The sequence below is a fragment of the Thermobia domestica genome, chromosome 5, assembly GCF_964235325.1.
Source record: "Thermobia domestica chromosome 5, izTheDome1.hap1.1, whole genome shotgun sequence".
Lineage (NCBI taxonomy): Eukaryota > Metazoa > Arthropoda > Insecta > Zygentoma > Lepismatidae > Thermobia > Thermobia domestica.
This window is the reverse complement of record NC_137458.1, coordinates 283237816-283259885: the sequence shown is the minus strand read 5'-3', so window position 1 is coordinate 283259885 and position 22070 is coordinate 283237816. Positions and strand designations below refer to the sequence as shown.

The 22070-nt window shown below is 34.5% G+C and overlaps 1 protein-coding gene and 1 long non-coding RNA gene across 2 annotated transcripts in view; both read right to left on the bottom strand.

The window, feature by feature from the left end:
- Positions 1 to 1574: 1574 nt before the first annotated feature.
- On the bottom strand, positions 1575 to 3909 carry LOC145684882 (uncharacterized). Its single transcript, XM_081757234.1, has 2 exons — positions 3597 to 3909; positions 1575 to 1890 (listed from the first exon to the last, which is right to left on the bottom strand). The coding sequence occupies exons 1-2, from the start codon at positions 3646 to 3648 to the stop codon at positions 1577 to 1579; spliced, it is 366 nt and encodes a 121-aa protein (XP_081613360.1). The 5' UTR covers positions 3649 to 3909; the 3' UTR covers positions 1575 to 1576.
- Positions 3910 to 13288: 9379 nt separating this feature from the next.
- LOC145684881 (uncharacterized) overlaps positions 13289 to 22070 on the bottom strand; it is a 39490-nt gene continuing 30708 nt past the window's right edge. The window contains exon 3 of the long non-coding RNA XR_014131425.1: positions 13289 to 16438. This is a non-coding gene — a long non-coding RNA (uncharacterized LOC145684881). The remainder of the gene's footprint in view (positions 16439 to 22070) is intronic.

The following is a 22070-nucleotide window of genomic DNA, read 5'->3' as shown; positions in this document are numbered from 1 at the left end:
TACAGTATTCTAGTCCATATTAGATCCGAATCACTCTTCGATCAAGTTACTTAGTACCTTAGTCGTGAGAATGCACATGATTAACGATTCGATTATAGCTTTGAATGAATATCGGAATATTAGTAAAAACAGATGTGAATAATACTTATCAAATAATATATTTTGGAGAGTTTGAGTAAGTCAACATATGTTTTGGTCTAAACCAGTTCAGATAAATTCATGCCAATTCATTACGCTCAGCTAAACCGCCGCCCCTAAGAGACAAATGGAACTTCGAATGTATAAAAGATTAATCTAACTACAGAGAATTACCGTTTGAGAAAACTTGGGATTGATATCTTTAGCATGTCATCTGAGGAGGTTTTCCTGGTATTTCGTATGTAAAGTTTAGGGAAAGTGTGATCCTACAGAATTAAGTTCTCTGTGGTTCAACATTTCCTTCTGAATATGCACTATAAGATAATTAATCTTGAGGTTTAAAACTGTTCTAATACAATGTTTAGAAATCCTTCTGTGAATATTGCGCCTTGAAATTTAAAGTGCAAATATTAATAAGAAATTCTGCAATAGTATACCAAGAAAAATTGGAAACAGCAAATCACTATGAAACCCGTAGTCTAATATTAATAATAACTAAACATATGACACCCGACAATCTATGTACGAAGCATTACACTTTGCATCACATTAACACTATCATTTAAAAAGGTACACATTGAATGCTAGTCTTATTTGGAAATGTCTAAAAGTATTCAGTATATTTCCGATATACCCTGCTCGTGATAAAAATGCTCTATTGCAAGTTTGCATTACGAGAGTTACCAAAATGCTCAAATTTGATAGGTCTTGGTAGAAAAACATATTGATTTTACTTGTTCATGTAAATCAGAGCCTCCGTAGACTAATTTCTTGTAATTTTCTTTATAAATAATTTTTGCTATAGAATGCGAACCTCGCTTCAAAATTGATTAATTTACACTATGTAGGTAACAATTCGCACATTTAATTTGTTTTAAATTAGATTCATTCATGTTTATTCTGATTTGAAATATATATAGTTTCGCCATAAAATACATTTTGCTGAAAAATCATATTCACCAAAAATTGTCTGCGAAGCTAACTGCAGAGTTGTACTAAATTGTTAACCTAACGCTGTTTGAGGAAGTTGTTCCTGAAATTAATAGGGACAGTAATAACATTTATTTTCCTCTTAGCATGTTCATGTGTTTGTAAATGGAATTTCGAATTTATTTTCTCTGGCTCTTTTACCTCACATCTAACTGTCTGTTTAGGTCTGTTCTCTAAAATTTAATTGTAGTTCTGCTTCAGATGCATAGAATATACTTGTTTCATTTTACAGACATTTGGATAACTAGATCTTAGAAACTAGTCCTACAACGACCAAGTGTGATTGTGTGATAGCCACTAAATTAGGAGCATTCTTTATGGTTTTAGATTACACCAAGGAAGGAAGATATTAACAACGGAATTTTTCACTAATATAAGAAACGAATTTCTTGTTCAGTTGCATGGATATATTTCTAATTATATTTTACAAATATTATTACCATATATCTTAACCAAGGAGACCAATTCCTCGGAGACCTTGTCCAGCGTAACCCCATGGTCCATATCCACCACGCAAGAGTGCTGGTCCGGCAAGTCCATAACCAGCAACACCAAGACCACCTAATCCAAGACCAGTCAGTCCGGTGACACCTAGACCAGCTGCACCAACTCCAATACTGCCGAGTCCAACACCTCTAAGTCCAATACCGCTAAGTCCAGTAGCACCAAGACCATATCCACCAATGGCTCCAACTACAGGAACTGTACGCACTGAAATTCTGTTATTATTCTGGCTGCTTACTCCGGTTCCGACAAGTACGCCTAGAAATAAAACAGATAATAATTTACATTACGACATATACTATGAATAAGTAGAATACGTCTAATAGTTTAAAAACAATGAGTTATCTCATTAAAATGCATTAGTACAGAGGAAATATAGTAGATTCGTAAAATTCGTGTGGGGAAAATATACTGGATTCAACATATAGCAGAAAAAGCTTTTAGTAAGTCATATCGTCGGAACTTCTTCAAATGCCTATCGAACAATACTTAATTGTAATCAAAAAATGACTCCCCATTAAATCATACGAAACTTGTACTCACTTATTCAAGGATCATTATTTTACATTTAGTAACTATTAACAAAAGATGTAAAACAACTTGAAAGATTACACAATAGCCATTTCATACACTAGAAATTTCAATGTGTTCAGAGCTCCTATACGTTGTTTATATTGTCAATACATTCGACGACTTATTTTGTATCGACATTTGAGGGAGAACAAATAGAGTAACAAGGAAACGGCATTTTGGTTCTTGCTTAAGACCTTAGCGTCACTTCACATTTTGCTTGTGGAGTCACGTTTCTTTACCTTGCCTAAAGAGGGTATACGAGTTCCATGGGTTTTTATTATTATGTTATAATACAGTTGACTAAACTATCAGTATTTCTTAAACGCAAAAGGTAGCAATTGCCCTCCTGTCTTACCCAAATGACGTCCCTTGTTGAGGACTTTCAGTATAATTTGCTATAACTACAGACTAATTTTATTTCCAGTAAACAAAAGGTTCACTCACTTTCTTTATGAAATTATTCAGATTACTATCGTTTTCCATTTGAATCTCATCTCCAGCAATGAATTCCGATCTTTGCTTTTGGCCATTTCATTGCTGGCCAAATAGATAAAGAGGTAGCTCTTCAGGTGATTTTGTCTTGGACGAAGATTCACACGAATAGACAAGATATAAAAGAACTTTGGTAAACAGAACTCTTAAACAATCTTACCTGTAACAACCATCTTCTTTACAGAGTGATCTTGATGGCCACAACATTAAGAAAATATTTTCACATTTAAAATTAAGTCTTGATTCAGGTGTATTATTAAGGTCAATTACGCACTTCGTAATACAAATGCACTTTAAAAGGGAACAAAATATACGTTTCACATTTTTATTTATTGCTCGGATAAAACATTTTTTGCTGTCATCATTTGGCAATAATTGTCATAACTATCCTTTTCATGTCCTAATTCTACTCAGAAACATTGTATCACATTACAGAAAAGTAGTTGCTCCCTATCCATACTACATGCAGTTCTCTAAATACGCGTAAGTCGTACATTTTTCTAATATTTTATCTTGCTTATCTTAAAACTGAGTTAATAAGTAATTTAAATAGTTTATGAAACTTCTTAGTGTGTGATAAGGAATATAATAGCTAGACTTTTCATTTTATTTACACTTCATCAGATAGAAATTTCACTCAGTAATTTTTTCATAATTAGTAATTTACTGATACGATATGAATGAGACAAAATTATGTGATTAAATTAATGAATTATTTCAAAGTCTTTCACTCCTTGACAAAGCAAATGTCATTTTCCATCTTTCCTTACGCTCAAGTAGCAAAGGCAGAGTCTTGTAATGCATTGAATTCACTATATTTTAAGAGCATTTTAAGATACTTTGGTTTTTGATATTATATGATTTAGAGTTATAATTTATATAACATTATTCATACATACCGTGGCAAGTACTGGCTAGCATCAAGAGGGCAAAGATAAATGTTGAGGTCATCTGCAATATAAAAGCACTGTATATGTATTTTACCGCAATAAATTTTGAGTCCTTAAAAACATGACAAAAATAATTTAAGCCATACTATAGTTAAAATACAGAGAAGTTTGACATTTTAAATAAGCGTATTCCGTTCCCCAGTCTGAAACGATTGCAGCCATACAAACTACGGGAATTCAATACTCAAACATGAAATGTACATCTTTATCTACTGGTTGCAAATCGTTAACAAGATCGAAAATATACTATCTTTCTCGGACACTTAATACATTATAGAAAGGAGTTAGTCCTAATAGCTATTTTACTGATTTTGTTCTATGACGGAATTGGAATCTAAGGTTGAAATTGGAAATCGTTAATTTGTACCACTTCTGAATAATATAGGCGCTTGTAAGAGGGGATGGAATCAGCTCTTGCGAAGTGAATTGATTGCAATAAACTGCGTTTCGGTTTTACTTAAGTTCTTGCTCTACAAAAATCATTATTAAAAAGAAAATGGTTTAAACTTCACTCCCTGCGGGATGTTGATAGATGATCGGTGGCTGATGGTATGTTCTCTTAACACCCTAAATCGGTTACAGAAAACCGCTCGTCGTTATGTCTATGCTATGAATATAAATGAAGAACCCGATTTTTTTAATTTCAACTGTTTCGGTTTGGGTAGAGAGTTACAAGAGAATTTGCAATATTTCCTCGGGAAGCTGAATCAATTGTAAGTAACCGCATGTCGATATTTTTACCATTTTCCTTCTAAGCAAATCAGTATTGAAACCGAGAACACTAGTAAATTCCATCTCCTGCCAAGTTTGGTAGGGTATGGACATTATAATTTTATGTTTTCTTGATATCCTGATTCTTTTACAGAGATTCACTTGTCACTATATATATAATATTTTTCTTATATATTATTAAGCGTTGAAACAGGAAATTTCAAATTCGAACCGTTTCCAGTTTGAGTAGGGTGTTAATCTAGAAAATGAATGCCAAGCCAGGGAACATTTTTAGTTCTTAAGTAATCACACCCCTGTATCTCTTACTGTTCTTACTCTATGGACTCAGTATTAAAACCAGAAGTAATAGTAAATTTCAATCACTTCCGATTTTAGTGAAGTGTTCATTATGTATTAATATATACACCTTAAGACAGTGATCGATTGCAGAAAAGTAGTCTCGTTTTCTTCCATGACGATAAGTGTTGAAACTGAAATCGCTTATTTAAACTACGTGCAGTTTCAAAGATGGTTAATGAACAACGTAGGACCTATTTTTTTTAAGTTAATCGATTGCCTACGTCGTATCTCAATATCATTTATCTTTCTTTTCTCTGTGGAAACGTGTATTGAAATTCCAAGTAATCTAAACTTTGTACCAAATATGGTTTGGTAGAGTGTCCGCAAAGATAGGATTCTTTGGCTTAAGTTACAGAATTGTTTGGGAATAACCGTTACCCTCTTTCTGTTTCAATTTTTGATCTACTGCGATAAACGATGAAGCCGAAAGTGGCTAATTTGTACGAACTTCCAGTTTGAATAGACTAAATGAGGGAGATAGAATCTGTTCCTGGAACGTTCAATTGACGGAAGAGCACACAAAGCCGAACCATAAGATTTCCGACACTTATGAATATCATAATAAACTCATGGAATTTTAATTTTTAAAAATATAAGATTTTTCATCATACTTACAGTGATTTGTATGTATTGCACTTCAGAATGCTTTTATAATGATTATCTAAAGCAGTGGAACATTTTAGTCTATCACTTTCCCGAAATAACAATCACACTATAAATTTGGTAAATATAGAATTTTCTAGTAAACATTTCCAATTTACTCGTAAAACTCAAGCATAAAAAGATCTAACAAATCTATATTACGTGCAACAATAATCATAATTATGTGAACATTTACAAATTCCTTACCATGTCGGATGCGATTACTCAGCTTCTCTTTCAAACTTAGAAAGAGATATGTTATCTTGGTAAATGCTGAACCATTTTTATATAAACATCTCAGGAAATGAATCAAGTAATTAAGGAAATTCTTACATCAAAATGTCTACATTTTGATTAACAAGTAAAATTTTCAAATCAAATTGTTATTTTACATTATATTAATTAACTGCTGTAAATCGTTAAGAAACACTTTACAATTTTCATTATTATTTTCTGATGTAACCACACTCCAATATGGCTAAGATATATTTGGCTAAGATATATTTGAAAACACAAATAATAAAGATTTAATAATTATAGTTGGTAACCAAGAAACTAAATATTTCCTTCCCAATTGCGTCGCATTATCAACTTTCTTTCCGCTTGAAAACAAATAAAATCTTCTGGACTGACTGCAGATAATACAGTTTAACAAATTACTTTGTATAAATTAAAAACGAAAAATGAACACTTACACAGTAAGTACAATTCACGAATATTCTTATAAAGATCATTGCACTTATATGTATTTTAGAAATGTACGAGTAATATAAGCCTGTGATAACAATAACAGTTGCTCTTTCTTGAAAAGTAGAAACTTAAATCTTAAATACTGATTAAGAGATTTATTTTATTTGACTGAATGGAAATTCTTTCTTTCTTCAATGTAACCTACTCTTTGGGTAAAGGAAACGCCTCACAAACATCTAACTGTAGAACGTATGGATAAAGATAATATTTGAAAGACAGTAAGTCATAAAAGACAACAACACATGCAATACGAACTGGACAGATTAAACATGTGAAATAACTGAATGTCCACAAAGTGTAATTTGTTGAAGGAGAAATATATCAGCATCACATGCTCAAGACCAGAGAATTTAATTGTATTTTCTAGGTGAATTCCATGCTATAATAAAAGAAAACATTTTCTTACAGATAAACTTAACACGCACACACATATATATGCAATATGATGCAGCTCATCGCGTATCTCTACCAATAATCATTGACAATGTATATTTGTTTAAATAATAACAGGCTAGCCGTAATTCTATTCCAATGAATCCCACAACACAGAGGGCTTTAAATGTAGGAAGTAGACAGTTCAGAGCTACAATGTTTCATTTTCAAATAATGAAGGAAATAAGAACAAACAATTGACTATCAAACCACATTAGTCTATTCTAAACATGTACATTACACATGTACTTTCTGAGAAAAACATTTTCCAGCAGCCAGGGTTGATCTTAGACAGCAAGGTCACAACACTTTGATAGAAGGTATAATAAACTAGTACTCTGAAATCACTCACCATCACACAACACAAAATACGTGTATAACACACAATAATAGTGATGTTCAAATGTCTCCTGTGAGTAGCTCACAAGGAAGCGTTTTACAGTACTTGAGTGTTTTCATTGTTTTCATTGCTACCTGTGCATATTACTCGTTAATAAACTATAAAGATATTTTAAGAATATATATGGTTTCATTCTTTCAGATCATTTTCACTCTCATCACTCTCGCATCTTCTGCTTATGCAGTTGGCATTTTAGGAGGTGTTGGTGGAGTTGATTATTATGTAAGTCTCGTTAAGCAACTATATCTGAATCATGATTCCAAAATATTAATGTGTCCGAAGGTGTATGTTACAAGTTTATTATGGAGGAATTGTGAGTTTGTTAATATTTAAGGTAATTATTTAAAATATCTGACAACAAAAATTTGGATTGTAAAAACAATGAATTCAATTATCAATAGGTTCAAATTAATAAAATTTTAAATAAAAATTACTATTCATTTACAGGTACATATTTAAAAATTAAAAGTTCTTCTAGAAATATATATCAGTTTTAGGGAGCCAATATTTATTAGAATATACATTTAAGTACTATCGATATTACATAACAATTCTTGCTGATATCTATTTTTGACGAAATATTACATTATATAGATTCGAAAATGTTTTAGATGTTATCCTTTCCTTATAGATATTTTCAGTTTACATAAAATGTAACTAATTACTTATGAGATAAATTAATCAGTGTAGAAATATTTCTAAGTTATTTTTGTTTAATTTAGGCCTACCCGCGATATCAATTTGGTTACGCAGTCAGTGATCGCCTCACAGGAGACAACAAACAACAGACTGAAGTTCGTGATGGTCCAGTCGTCAGAGGACAATACAGCCTTATTGAACCTGATGGCAGTCGTAGAATTGTTACATACGGAGCTGATGATATCAATGGATTTAATGCAATTGTGAGAAGAGTTGCCAGCAACCTTCACGCTGGAGTCGGAGGTGTCGGATACCTCGGTTAATAATGATTATAAGAAATGTTGTTTGAAATAAAAATAAAGCAGTAGCAAGAATATTTCATCTCTATAATCCTTTCATATACTTGAAGAGGAACTACTGAAATCATATGCATTAAGTACTACAAAATAACATATGAGTAAAAATGCGATAAAATAGAACGGTACAAAAGTTTGTCTTTTTACTTGGTAGTTTCGATCTAAAATAGTTGAATATTTCATATTGCACTAACCACCTGCCCGGATTAATGGCTGTTTACCAGTTTAAGCAGCCCGTCGCACTCAAACTACTCAATATAGTTTTACAACTATCGAAATGGAGAAACTGACCTCATGATCTCTTTTAACTCATGACAAATTCAAAAATATATAGTTAAGTTGATATATTGTTTAATCACTATTAAACAAGAGTTCACGAAGAAAAGTTAAAGGACCTCCTCGTTTTCCCTCTCTGAAGTTCCCATTGCTAAATTTAAGTGTTTCATTTCCTTAAGAATGAACCATTGCCTTTTGTTCTGCTTCTTAGTTAATAGTGTTTTATGTAGATCTCTGTTGATGTCATCGAGCTTTGTCGAGTGATTAATCTGAAGAAATTACTTTTAAACGTAAGAACAGCACTACCTGCATATAAATTAAGTATAATTTTTGAATACGTATGTTTAGTTAATGTGAATTATTGCTGTATTATTTCATTTTCACTAGATTATTGTCCTAAACCAAAGGAAAGGAAGAAACGATATCCCTCCATGAAGCTCCTTTGAGCAATGTATACATATGTAATTTTAGACCAAATGAGCCATTGACTATTCCAGTTGGCTTTAGTTGATATTATGTAAGTTGTTTGTGGCTGATGTCATCAAGGTTTCTCGTGCTTAAAGCTAATAGTATTATGGGTATGGCTCAGGAGCCGCCATTGCAGTAATTATTTCTGTTTTCATATTTTAAAAGTATTTTTATTTCTTGCATTGACATAATATTTTATTCCCGTTAGGCGAGGATCAGAATGAAAAATGTATGGAGAACCTGCTTCGTCAGAAAACTCTCCTGTACAAATATTAACAGTACTTAAAATAAGTCTTATTTACGGAGATAGGTTTTCTTTTCCTCGGGATAAATTGTTACAATGATATATAAAGTAAGCATCGTCCACCTCCTTGAAGATTCCTATAGGATCTTCTTTACATTCAAGTACATACACCCAGAAACTTACATGTTTAATATTTAGTCTATGAATTTGATATGCTAATTGTTTAACAGTGCTAAAGGGCTGACCTCTCAAGGTAATCCAAATCATCCTTGTTCCAAGCCTTTCTTTTCAGTGATGCATTTCTGAAGGAACACTAATTCTTTATGTTATAACGTTTAAGATGGATTATACGTGAGTCTGATTTATTGTTTAGGTTTAGATTACTGTTGTATTTTGGGTTAAGAGTCCATGCTCTCCGTTGTTGATCTTTATGCATATGACTTTGCTCAAATCCGACACTGCATTTTGTAATGGTTCCTGGCTTACTGTGATTAACTTTACAGTATTCTAGTCCATATTAGATCCGAATCACTCTTCGATCAAGTTACTTAGTACCTTAGTCGTGAGACTGCATATAATTAACGATTCGATTACTTAGGTTTCAATAAATATGAGAATATTAGTAACAACAGTTGTGAATAATACTTATCAAATAATAATACTTATAATAATACTTGTGAATAATACTTATTACCCTCAGCCAAGCCGCCGCCCTTAAAAGACAAATGGAACTTCGAATGTATAAAAATTTAATCTAACTATAGAATTACCGTTTGACAAAACTTGTGATTGGTATCTTTAGCATGTCATATCACCGAGCCACATCATGCCACATCATCATCGAGCCGCCGCCATGTTTCACAGTTGCGCGGAGACACTGCAGATCATAAGCTTCTTTGGCGTTCTCCACACATAAACACGGCTCGTGGTTGGGAATAGGGTGAAGGATGACTCATCCGACCATATCACACGTTTCCAGTACTCAACGGTCCAAGTTGCATGGTCGCGGCACCATTTGCGGCGTGCGAAAGCGTTATGGTCCCTGATGAGCGGTTTGGCCCGTGCAACACGACCCCGTAAGTTCATGTCATGTAATTCGCTTCGGACTGTGATTGTCGAAACAGGGTGGGGGAGGTGTTGATTGAGTTCCTCCGTCACTTGCTCGGCAGTGACATGACGGTTCTGCGTGACAATGCGCTTTAATACCTAGCGTGACCTGTCACTCATGATTTTCTTCCGCCCACTGTTCCGCTTCCCCGATGTGGTTTTCCCGTGTGTTGTTGTGGCCGTCATCACCTTCGACATTGTCCCACGCAAGACACCTAACACAGTAGCCACTGCCGCCACACTCACTCTACACAACCGCGCACCAACAGTTTGCCCTCTTTGAAAATCTGAGAGGTCTCCCATTTTACACTACCTCCGTCTGCTGCAGCCACCGGACACTGCTGTTCCACTGCGCCTGATGTAGTATAGAGACCGACCTAACACACCACCACCAGCGGTCCAGCCCTGCGGGCGCCACGACACCACTGCCAACCCATACACCTGACGTGTTGCCAACTACAGGTGTTTCCATTTTTCTGATCACCATCTGTAACTGTCCTGGATAGGAGACATTGTCTTTAATAGTGTCAAAATGTAATCGAGTAGGGATATGTTTTTTTACTGTCATCGAAAAAATCCTGTTACCATTATAAAGGCGTGTAGGGAACAGTTTTCCAGACTTCATACTCAACACTTTTAAATTCACCATAATTATATAATACCTTAGACACTTGTTCATTAGGAAAATCGAATGGCAAATCCATAATTTTAACTCTCGTGAGATTAACTTGAGCGTCCATAATATACATATCACTGACAGATTAATCAAAATGGATAAAAAATAATTTGTCTGGAGCCTTAGACATAAACTTTTCGTAACTATCACTATTTTTGGATTGAACAAACATGCAATACTCTTCGTTATGGAGCTGTAAAGCTTGGATATCCTCAAATATGTTGGGAAAATATGCACATAACAATGCATGTAATTCATCTGGGCTAGGGTGTATCGTGTGTGTTGCTTTGTCAAAACCAAATTTTACAGTATTCTTGCGAAGTTCTTGCATGGTACCACTAACACTGGAGCCACAAAACACTACCAAAACTTGAAAATCCTGTTCAGTTATAGTAATGTCGAAAGAAAGTCGAAGCTCGCAAAAACAAATCACTATTCCCGGAGCTTAACTGTCAACGTCTACTCTCGGAAACAGCCAGTCAGCGAATCACCTACCACTGAGCCACAGCGGCCCGTTAGATTTTTCATAGCTCCAGGCAAGGTAAGAGAGGGCATTTGACTAGCGGAATATGCAAATATGTTGATGGAGACCTTACATAGTGTTTTATAGCCTTTTCTGGACAGCGGTGGCGCTGGTGTTCTTCTTCTGTCCCATTACCTAACGTTGACAAGGATGCCTGCCGTTTACTTGTTTGTAATATTTGTAATAAGAAAACGCGTGTTTTTATTTACAAATAAGATGTATGTGTTGGTGTTTTAGAAATATAGACCACGTGTAGAATATTACAATATCCTTTCAGGAGTAAGTCGTACAAAGGAAGGGCAGTTTATACATAATGTTTCTCATTAGTCCTACTGTCCCAATGGGATAGTAACCAACAATATTTTGAATTACCTGATGCAAAAGCAGCAGCTGCTTGGTACTTGTAGATTCTACGTCATAAATATTACTATCACTTTATATTTTGCAGCAAACTTTTTATATTTTAGTATATGTATTTCATGATTGCCGCAAAACAAGTTTCATTTAGTGATAGCAGAATTGGTAACTCAGCCCAATACTGATTTTTTTGAAAACTCAATGAAGACAAGCCACTAATCCATTTCATGTCGCTTGCACAATTTCTGCATAAATCCATCGACATATTTGGAATAGACATTTTCACAAATGTCGGTACATGTCTGGATGTTACTTTGTCAATGACGGTAGCATATTTTTTCACATTTTTCTGCAAGAGATTCTAACCTTGCAATCTTGAAGCGAAGAGCGATGATTGAGATCGTGTACACTGTTGCCCTAGTTAGATCAATTGTTTTCTTCTGGTTCTGTTAATACTTCTAAATACATAAAGTCATCATTCATATTACTGCAACCACTTACGCTATCTGCGTCACTAATATCAACAGCATGTTCGTTTAAAGGTGCATGTAACTTTACATTGTGAGAATAAGAAATCTAGCGAATGGTAGGTCTGGGTACTTAACAGATTTCCTTACTTTATTTCCTTATACTCATTTTACAAATTAAACAATTACTGGGGTAATTCTGTGGTGTACACTACAGAATTGATATAACAGATTGTATTGATGTATAAATATACCTTTTAGTAACCTCCAAGATTTGCATCATGTTCTCCCACCAGTAATCGAACTAGGGACCTCTTGCACCATCAGTGCACGCGCTATCTATTAGACCAGTGGGAAGGACTGAGATACAAATTATGCTCCTTCCAAACTAGATATTATTTAGCATCATTTAACTTTCACTTACTCTTCCAAATACGTAACAGAAACTATTAGGATTATTTCGACATTTACTTGGTAAGTTATCAACGATTAAAGTGCCTTGCAAATGAAATGGAAGAGTTACATTTCCTACTTTACACTGCAATACTCTCTGCCAATGCGATGCAAATATCAGAATGAACATCCTTTAAGTTCTTCCATTAGTGCAAATATGTAAACACCCTGTTGGTAATAAGCTTAAACTTTTAAGTGTTGATTTTATATCGACACTCAGATATTCTTCGGAACAAATACTCAAATTTCCCCCATAAAATTTATCACTTTCCGAAAAATTTCACGATTTCCTCAAAGTTGGAGTATGATACAATTACAATTATTTTCATTATTAAATTTAGGAGGTAACATGCTTTCAGAGTACCTATTATTTTGCGGGAAATAAACTTCAGTGTAACGCAATGTAATTCCTATATCAAGACGATAATTTCAATCAAGAATCTTTGCACAACGAAGTATGACAATCTGTGACAAAATATATAGTCTATTCTATCACAATTCCACCACGTCACGCAACTTTACCAATTCATTCTACAGTCCAATTTCTGTGAGATTTTATTTAGTAATTCTATTGAAATCAAATTAAACGAAATTCTTAGTTTTACTTTTCCCACGGCAAAAGGAGACTGGTGATTACTGAAAATGAGAGGTTTTATGAAACGTTTCGTAAGTAAAATGAGAATGTGAGAGGAGGTGAGAGAAATCTCAGAAAATTTACAGTCACGATGTTATCCAATACATACTCATATTGCCTGGGATCGAACCAAACATCTCAGGTGAGCGTTCTACTACTGGGCTACCCCTAAAAATTCAATTGTGTAGTTATGTTTCTTCACTGTATGAATAGCACAGTAAATACACCATTTGTAGTAAATAAAACAGCATTTTATTGATGTTATATAACAAATATGTAATATACAATAAATATAAAATTATTTATACATCGTCAGAATATACTTCACATTAGCTTCACAGAAGGTATAATAGCAGCATAATGCAATTATGATTTATTAACTTAATATGTAACCATAACCAAAAAAATGTAGTTTCTAAATCCTCTTATCACACACTTAATGTTCAAAAGAATACTTTTCCGATGTTGGTATTAGCTTATAGTTTTTTCTACATCGTTGTCAATTTTTTTTTTAAAAAATATTAGTTTCATTGTCATCCAACAAAAGAGGCCCCATCACGGTGAAATTAAAATAACCCTAATTTTACAGTAATTATGGGATATCTTCAAATAGACAAAATATAATTGAAAAGTGGGACAGGAGCTCGTTAGACAATATTATCTTACATGAGACACCGTTATCACGACTCATTTTTATCTGCTTTCGATTTCCAGGCATTTAGAAAATCGGCATTTTTGCGTTTGTAAATGACTGCAAACAAAAAGCTATTAGGTGACTCGTGATAACAGTACCTCATGCAAAGTAATATTGTCCAGCGCGCTTTTGTTCCACTTTTCGATTATCTTCTATCTATTTCAAGATATCACAAAATCTCTGTAAAATTAGTGGTATTTTAATTTCGCAATGATTAGACTTCAATGCGAAGTTAAAATTACGCTAAAGCCAACAGAGTTAACCGTTTTAAGAAATGAAACCTGTACTGAGGCGTTTGTTTGTTCGAATTATGTAGTAAAAAGAAGTGACCATTCGTTTTAAAGTCACAAATATGTTCTATGTAAACTTGAATTCCTGAAACTTTGCTAGGATATACTCTGTTGGTTCCTCCCTTATATGCCACTTAATATTTAAATAAAACCAACATTATTGTGATGTAAAAGAATTATGATAGTGATTAGTATGAGCTGATTTTGTGTCGTTCTAAATTCTTATTTACTGTCCAGTTAAATCTTAGTAGAATTCTATATTTCTAAACGCAAGATGCCTTTTTTTCGTTTGCAATTCAAAGCTTCCCTTTTTTTCTGAAAAGCATTGATCTGAATATTTCTAATACATTGTTTTCTGGATAGAGAATTTTAACGTGGTTTTTAAAATTAAAAGTACTCTAATAATTCAAATAACGGGGAAACCATTTAACATGTTTACTCATATTGGATTAAATTTCTTACTTATAATAAAGCTGCAATTTTGAACTAATTCTTGTTAAATTATCACCAAGTGACGCTAAATTTTTTTACGCATAAAAATTTATCATTGTTGTAAAAAGTAAATAAACTGAACAGAATACAAGTTACATTAAACTAGTTTGTTAGTTGGAAGTTTGTAACACAAATGAAATTGAGTTCGAAGACATGGTATGTTTTTGGTTCGAAAAACTAACAAAAAACGTAATCATTCTAAACTCAAAACCCAAGTGCATATTCTATACCTTCCTACATAGCCTACCTTGTATTCTACCAAAAAAAATTAAAGTTCTGTAGCAGTGATCGTCAAACGGTCAATTACGAACTGCTAGTAGCTCACGGGGACATTTTCGGTAGATCGCGTTAACCTCCGGTTAGCTAACCTTGATTCCTCCATTGAGCTGATGCTAACGACATGGGGCACTGACGACAATAACTGCTTTTTTCGTTTCTCCCGTGCAACTGCCATTGTCAGTCTCATCTCACCGTTGATTGTACACGCGTGGGGTTGTGCACGTTATGTTTTTCGCGTGTATATTAGACATTTAATAACTTTATGTTTTTCGTGTGTATATTAGACATTTGCTAACTTTATGTTTTTCGTGTGTATATTAGACATTTGCTAACTTTATGTTTTTCGTGTGTATATTAGACATTTGCTAACTTTATGTTTTTCGTGTGTATATTAGACATTTGCTAACTTTATGTTTTTCGTGTGTATATTATACATTTGCTAACTTTATGTTTTTCGTGTGTATATTAGACATTTGCTAACTTTCTGCTTTTCGTGTGTATATTAGACATTTGCTAACTTTGTTTTTCGTGTGTATATTAGACATTTGGTAACTTGGAAAGGTTGATTTCATATTTACTAAAAAATATAAGTTTATAGGCAATAAACAAATGTAAGATTTTTCAAAAAAAAATGTTGGTAGTTCTTTTGATTGGTAGCTCACAGTAGGATCTAAAAACGGTATAGTAGCTCAGAATCTTTATCAGTTTGGCGACCACTGTTCTATAAGTTTCTTTCGCGTAAAACATGGTAGTCTAATTGCGATTTCTATGCGAGGTCCTTCTTTAAGAATGCGAAATGCTATTAATGGATACTGGTAGTTAGAGATATAGGATCTACGAACATCTTATGTAAACTCAGCTAGTATAATTAGCAAACTTAGGTATCTTTTCAGCATATTTTAGCAATTAAATTGTTTTATTTTACATTACGTAATACTATATAGCGACGATGTTTACACGTACTGGCAAATATTCCATTTCCATGTATCACGAACCGGTAAATGTTTAAAATATTGATTTCGAGAAAACTAACTTAAAGGTAGAAAATTTTGTGTTATTTATGAATCATTGAAAAAATCTAAACAATATTTACTAGTAGTTTCACATTTTGTCCGAACAAAGCACAAGTTGTTCCAATACAAATTGCAACAAAATACTCAACATGTCTTATTTTGGACATTCGCCTCTTTGTGATATATGAAAAATGGGATATTCGCCACTTCGTAAAAACTTCAAGGTCTGTAATAGAACGATATGTGTTCTATTAAAGACAAACAATTATATAGCAATGCATTTTTAATTTTCAATTACATTTCATTATGTTATTAAAAATTGCCTATTTGACACAGTGTAGTCATCTCTATCGTAACAAACTATTATATCCTCCGCTCCATCCTGAAGTGCATCCTAAAGTTCATTAAAATCTACTTAAAACTGGAGTTATCCCAGGAAGATTAAGTTGAGTAAGGCGAATCTAAACAGCCCAAGACCAACACCTCCAACACCGAAACGTAGTTGGTCGCCTGTCAAGACTGGAGCGGCTGTAAAGACAGTAAAACAGAATCATTTTAAACAAATTAGAAGCATTCTTCATATTTATATTTCAATGTTCCAATCGCGGCTTTCAAGAGATGCCAAACGGGTAAAAGTTATAATTTTATTGCAACAAGCCAAAAAAGAATTTATCTAATATCACAATTGTTTTACAAGAGTTAAGTCATTGGATAAAATTTCTTTTCTTAACACACATCATAAAATTGTATTTTCTTATCAATGTGACTTCCCTCATGAGCTGCCAATGCCTGTTATTATATACAAAATCGAACTTCAACATTTCAAATCGCTTTCGAAAATTCAATAAAAATAGTTCAAATAAAAAATACCATCATATCTTAAAGTGGTATTACGCCACTTTGCGAAATCGTATTGAAACGAAATTGGTCACATTTGAAAGAAAGCTCAAATATTTCTTACTATACCTCATAGACATTGAATGTGAGATCCAGGAGTGCCGATGCAGACATCAAGACGATATTACGCTACACACGCTCTAACATATCTGATGAAATGGACTGGATTGCAGCACTGATACGAACTGCACTTCTTGCAGGTTTTGAGGCAATGGGGGTACATGAACACAATTCTTTACGTAACCCATAAAACGAAGTCAAAGATCGTTAAATGATGCGACCTAGGCGGCCACTTGTAGAAGACATTATCATCATTTCTGGCTAGTCCAATCCATCTACCTGGAAGCCGCTCATTACGATGTTCCCGAACATGTAAATGCCAATGAGGAAGTGCTACCTTTTGTTGGAAAATAATGTCATTGCCTTCTTCTTCTTCCAATTGTGGAAATAACCAATTAGTGAGCATGTTAAGATAAGTTGGGCCTGCGACAGTAGCCTCTCGAAAGAAAAATGGGCCACTTCCATACGGCACCAAATACATTAAGGAAAGTCTCTTTCAACTTCCAAAATGGCATGGGGATTCTCACTCCCCCAAATCCTAACATTATGCATGTTTACCTTTACACTAACGTGGAATGTTGCCTCATCACTGAAAATTACTTTTTCTGACACTTCTTCATTGCCCTCCTTTTCTACCATAAAATGTTCACAGAAATCTAATCGTTTTACAATGTCATCAGGTTTAAACCTATGCAGTAGACCTAATTGCAGTTTGTATGGATGAAACTTCAGTTGTGCATGGAGGATCTTAGACACGGTGGATTTAAGGATGTTCAACTGCTGACTAACTCTACGGAGAGACTTCTAAGGAATATGTACAAATGCCTCCCGCACTTGTTTCACAATTCCCGCATTGATAGATGGTCTCTCTCAATGGCCTTTCCTTGTTGACATATGCAGTCACGATCCACAAAATCACGGTATCACTTGAAAATTGACGTGCGTGTAGAAGCCTTATGTTGAAACCTTTGCCTAAAAGCACGCTGAACCTCCACCAGACTCTGCGTGCTGTCATATTCCAAAACACACCAACTCCGTTCTTGTCGGGTGGACATAAATAATTACAACATATTCTTTAATGACAACACAACACAACGAAAGGAAATAAATTTACGTTAGCACGTAACGGCATAAACATAAAAGCTTTTCAAGTGATCTCCAGCAGAAACAGCAATTGCCTGCTAAATAGCCAACAATGAAGTCTGATCACAAAGTAAACATGAATGAATTTACTTTTCCTGTGTTTGATCCCATCCATTATTGATATTGTTGTCCATTGTTGTCCATTGTTGACAGGCACAAACATATTTGAGTTTTTCTTTCAAATGTGACCAATTTCATTTAAATATGATTCTCCAAGCGACGTAATAACTCTTTAAATTATGATAATATTTTGATGGGGACATTGTATTTCTCATGTTTAGAAAACTCAAGATTTACTCAAATAAAAATCTTAGCTACACTACAATTAACCGAATTTCCGGATTAATCAAACCCCCTAAGAAAACCGATTCCTAAACAAAGCCAAAAGAAATTGTCAAATTGTTTTACAAGCTAATTTATACTTCATTGTTTCAGTTGTATGGCCTAATGTTAGCAATGTTCAGTTTCGAAGGCATTACGTATTGCCAATAATGTCTTTTCAGCTGCAAATATTTAATACACAGTATTGTATATCAAAACAAGATTTTATTCCACTTTAACCAAATTTACGTAGAACTGAAACACCACCCATTCCATCAAATTCACTTAAACGGGATTCCAGTGCAACTCTATCTCTTGAATAAATCAGACAGTTGAAACTGAGTAATATTTATGAGTTACTTACAGGGAATGGGCAAAAATACGGAAATACCTGCAAAATTGCACATTCCCTTTGTTAATAGCGAGTAGGACCACTTTTTTGCACTCGATGGAGAATGGAGAAATACAGGTCGCGTGTGTTTGTCAAACGGATGTTGTAGCATTCTTCCATCAAATCAGTTGCTAGCTTTGTATATGCAACGGTGGTGAATAGCAGTCTTGCACTTTGTGCATTGAAACCGAAAACAAGGGCTCAATGATATTGAGGTCTGGCGATTATGGGGGCCGTGGCAGATGTGATCTTCATTTTCGTGCTCACTAAACCAGCCCTGGACGATTTGAGCTGTATGAACAGGAGCTCTGTTATCTTGAAATACGGCATTAACATCTAGGAACGAAGTTTGCGTCACGGGAGGGAGCTGGTCACTCAAAATAATTACATAGTCCTTGGCAGCGACGTGTTCATGCATGGTAATGACAAGTGCGGAAAAATACGAGGGAATGGCTGACCAAATCATCACTGAATTACCGCCATGCTTCACTCTTGGTAACAGACAGTCTGTATCGTACGTTTGTGCTGGCGTTCTCCGCACGTAAAGTTGTAAACAGTTAGAAACAATGTAAAGGAAGATTCATCCGACCAGATGACAGTTCCACTGTTCCATTGTTCAATTTTTATGAGCGTAGCACCACTGTCTCCGTGTAGCAGCATGGTAAACAGTCACGAGTGGTTAGGGAGTTGAAGATCAGATAAAAATTCCCTCCTTGTAGAGTTCTCTGCCGACTGTTTTCACCGCTAACAAGGTTTGTAAACACTGTATTCAGCTGAGTTGCGACTTTTGGCATCGTGGTGATCTTCTACTTGGTCACCAATGTGCGTCTGCCTCTATCACGCAACACACACTTGCGTCCACGCTAGTGCTTCGCTGATGCGGGTTTACCGGAACATTCGTAGCCAGTCATGATCTTCGAAATTGTGCTTCTTGATACACCAAACATGTCCGCTACTTTCGTTACGGAAGCTGTCTCCATACGCTCACCCACAGCTCTGAAACTCTGTCAGCACAGACACGATTTATGATAACCTACACGGACCGGGCGGTGAACTGTATCTGGCCTATCTGTTCGATTGGCCAGGTAGTATACCACACATGTGCCGATGACCACAGCGACACCTACCATTTTCAGACGCAAATCGTCTTTGAAATAGCTACTTCTTTTGTGCCAGGTGTTTATATTTTGTATCCATCCCTGTTTAGAACTAATGTTAGTGGTATGCTAGTATTACTACATCATTAATAGCACAAATAACCCTAATCATTAAATAGTAATATGTTTTTGAAAAAAAACTACTCAAACTTTAATATTGAAACAAATGATTTAATTGGTACTTACGAGTAATTGTTTTTTAATTGATTAGCTATTTAAGAGAATTAACGCCATTGATACTCTCAATTTATACTATTTTATTATCTTTTCCTTTGGTTACAGCTCACATATTTTCAGACTAAAAAGCCGGGATACCCTATGAAAATGTAAAGTTTAGTAATAGTTAACACGCTTGCTCTTAGTTGAATATAAGAAATAATTAAATAATCGGTCGACATTCAACAAAATGAGTGACAGAGAGTAGATTACGCCTATTACTTGAGTGTGAGTGACTAAGAAAAGCAGTACTTTTTAAATATCGTATGAATGATACTGTGCAGCTCCCAGGACCTTGCCCTCGATAAATTTCCTAAATTATTATCAAATTTTTAAAGTTTTCGTTAAGTTTCATTCAATACACTGATTCAATTCTATAACATTTTGTCTCTGTTCTACTCAGATAAAAATTTGTTAAATCATTCAACTCTTTTCGTCATTCTACAGAGAAAGAAAAAAAATAAACAGGACATTCCTTTTGCTTGCACATTGATTTCACCTTAGCACGAGGCTTCGAGAAGATAAATGAATGCAACGTCATCGCCCTCCTTGCACAAAACTAATCGACTTCACTGTTAAATGTCGAGTGTGGAGTGGAAGTGCCTGTCAATTTGATTGTTATTTCCTTGTTGTTAAATACAAGAACTCAATTCTCGAACAGTAGAGAATACCTTTCCATTTAGTTAGTTATCACAATTTTAATATGAAAACTCGTCTTGTCTTTGTCACAAACAAGTTTCTTATCACAGAAGGTGAAAACAAGCTTTTTTAAAAATTTTTTAACAGATGTAGAAGGAAAATCCAGAAATAAAGATGAAAGAGCTAGTTGCACTAGAATGGGAAACTGATATATTGACATTGAAGCTCGATATTGAATTCCATGAAAAGAATTGCCATCTTTCCTCTGCAGATATGTTTGCTTTGTCTTTACTAATATATAGATAATTATTTAAAGAATAAACAGACACAACGAGACTGTATTTGCAGTGTTTAGGCCTTTCTGAGTGTGAGTGGGCTTTCCCTCCACTTCGTTGGGGTAGCATAGTTAAAATCGTCACGTATAAAATTTGTTCTTTCTGAAGAGACGTGAGCGGAAAATGAGGCCCTGAACTTAAGTTGCGTAAGAGATCGTTAACTTCAATCCCCGAAAAACGTCTCTTAATTCTTAATAAATTGTAATAATTTTAGAGTAATTTCTAATTAATCATCTAAGCTACTTAAAGTGGCAATGCCCACTTGCGCGATATTAGGTTATGTTTTGTAGAAAACCGAGATGCTATAACATAGTTATGTGGCGCGATAATAGAAAATCCCATAGATTGTTCTCGTAATACGGTTTTTTCAGTTATTATTGTTACTTTACTGGCCGAAATGCACTTCTTCGCAAGATAATAATAGGTTTAGGGAAACATTTAAGAGGTAAATATTTAAATATCTTTCTCCACTATTAAAATGCTCATTTGAGCTTAAAAGAAACGATAAAAGTCCCGCTCAATTCAAGTGTTAACTATGTTCAAAAATTGTTAGAGTCGTTATTCTTTGATAAAAGTTTAAACTCCTTCCTCGTATTATGCACATTTCAATCAAACCGTAATTATAAAGACCCAGGGAAACCCAAGTGATAACTTCAATTATTTTCCGAATTTTATTTTAAATGCTTGAGGAGCTAGCAAGACTCTATTTATCCTGAATGAAATCTTTCAGTTTAAAGTCCCAAAAATATGCCCTTTAAGCTAAGGGGAGAATGTATGAAGAAACTGGAATACAAAGGCGCCGATTCTGGGGGGACCGAGGGGCCCGGGCTCCACAAAGCTCATGTGTGCCCCTTATTGTATTTAAGGATATACAATATTTGGCATAATTTGAATGCAATTTGTCGTAAAATCCTCATATATGATTTCTACATCTGAATGCCCCCCCCCCCAAATTTACAGAGAAATCGGCGCCCCTGCTGGAATACCCCAAGAAAACCTAC

Excerpts from the sequence above, each read along its gene's own strand:
- LOC145684882 (XM_081757234.1), bottom strand. The coding sequence starts at position 3,648 with ATGACCTCAACATTTATCTTTGCCCTCTTGATGCTAGCCAGTACTTGC. Across the intron at positions 1,891-3,596 it reads GCTAGCCAGTACTTGCCACG|GCGTACTTGTCGGAACCGGA; the intron begins GTATGTATGAAT and ends TTTTATTTCTAG.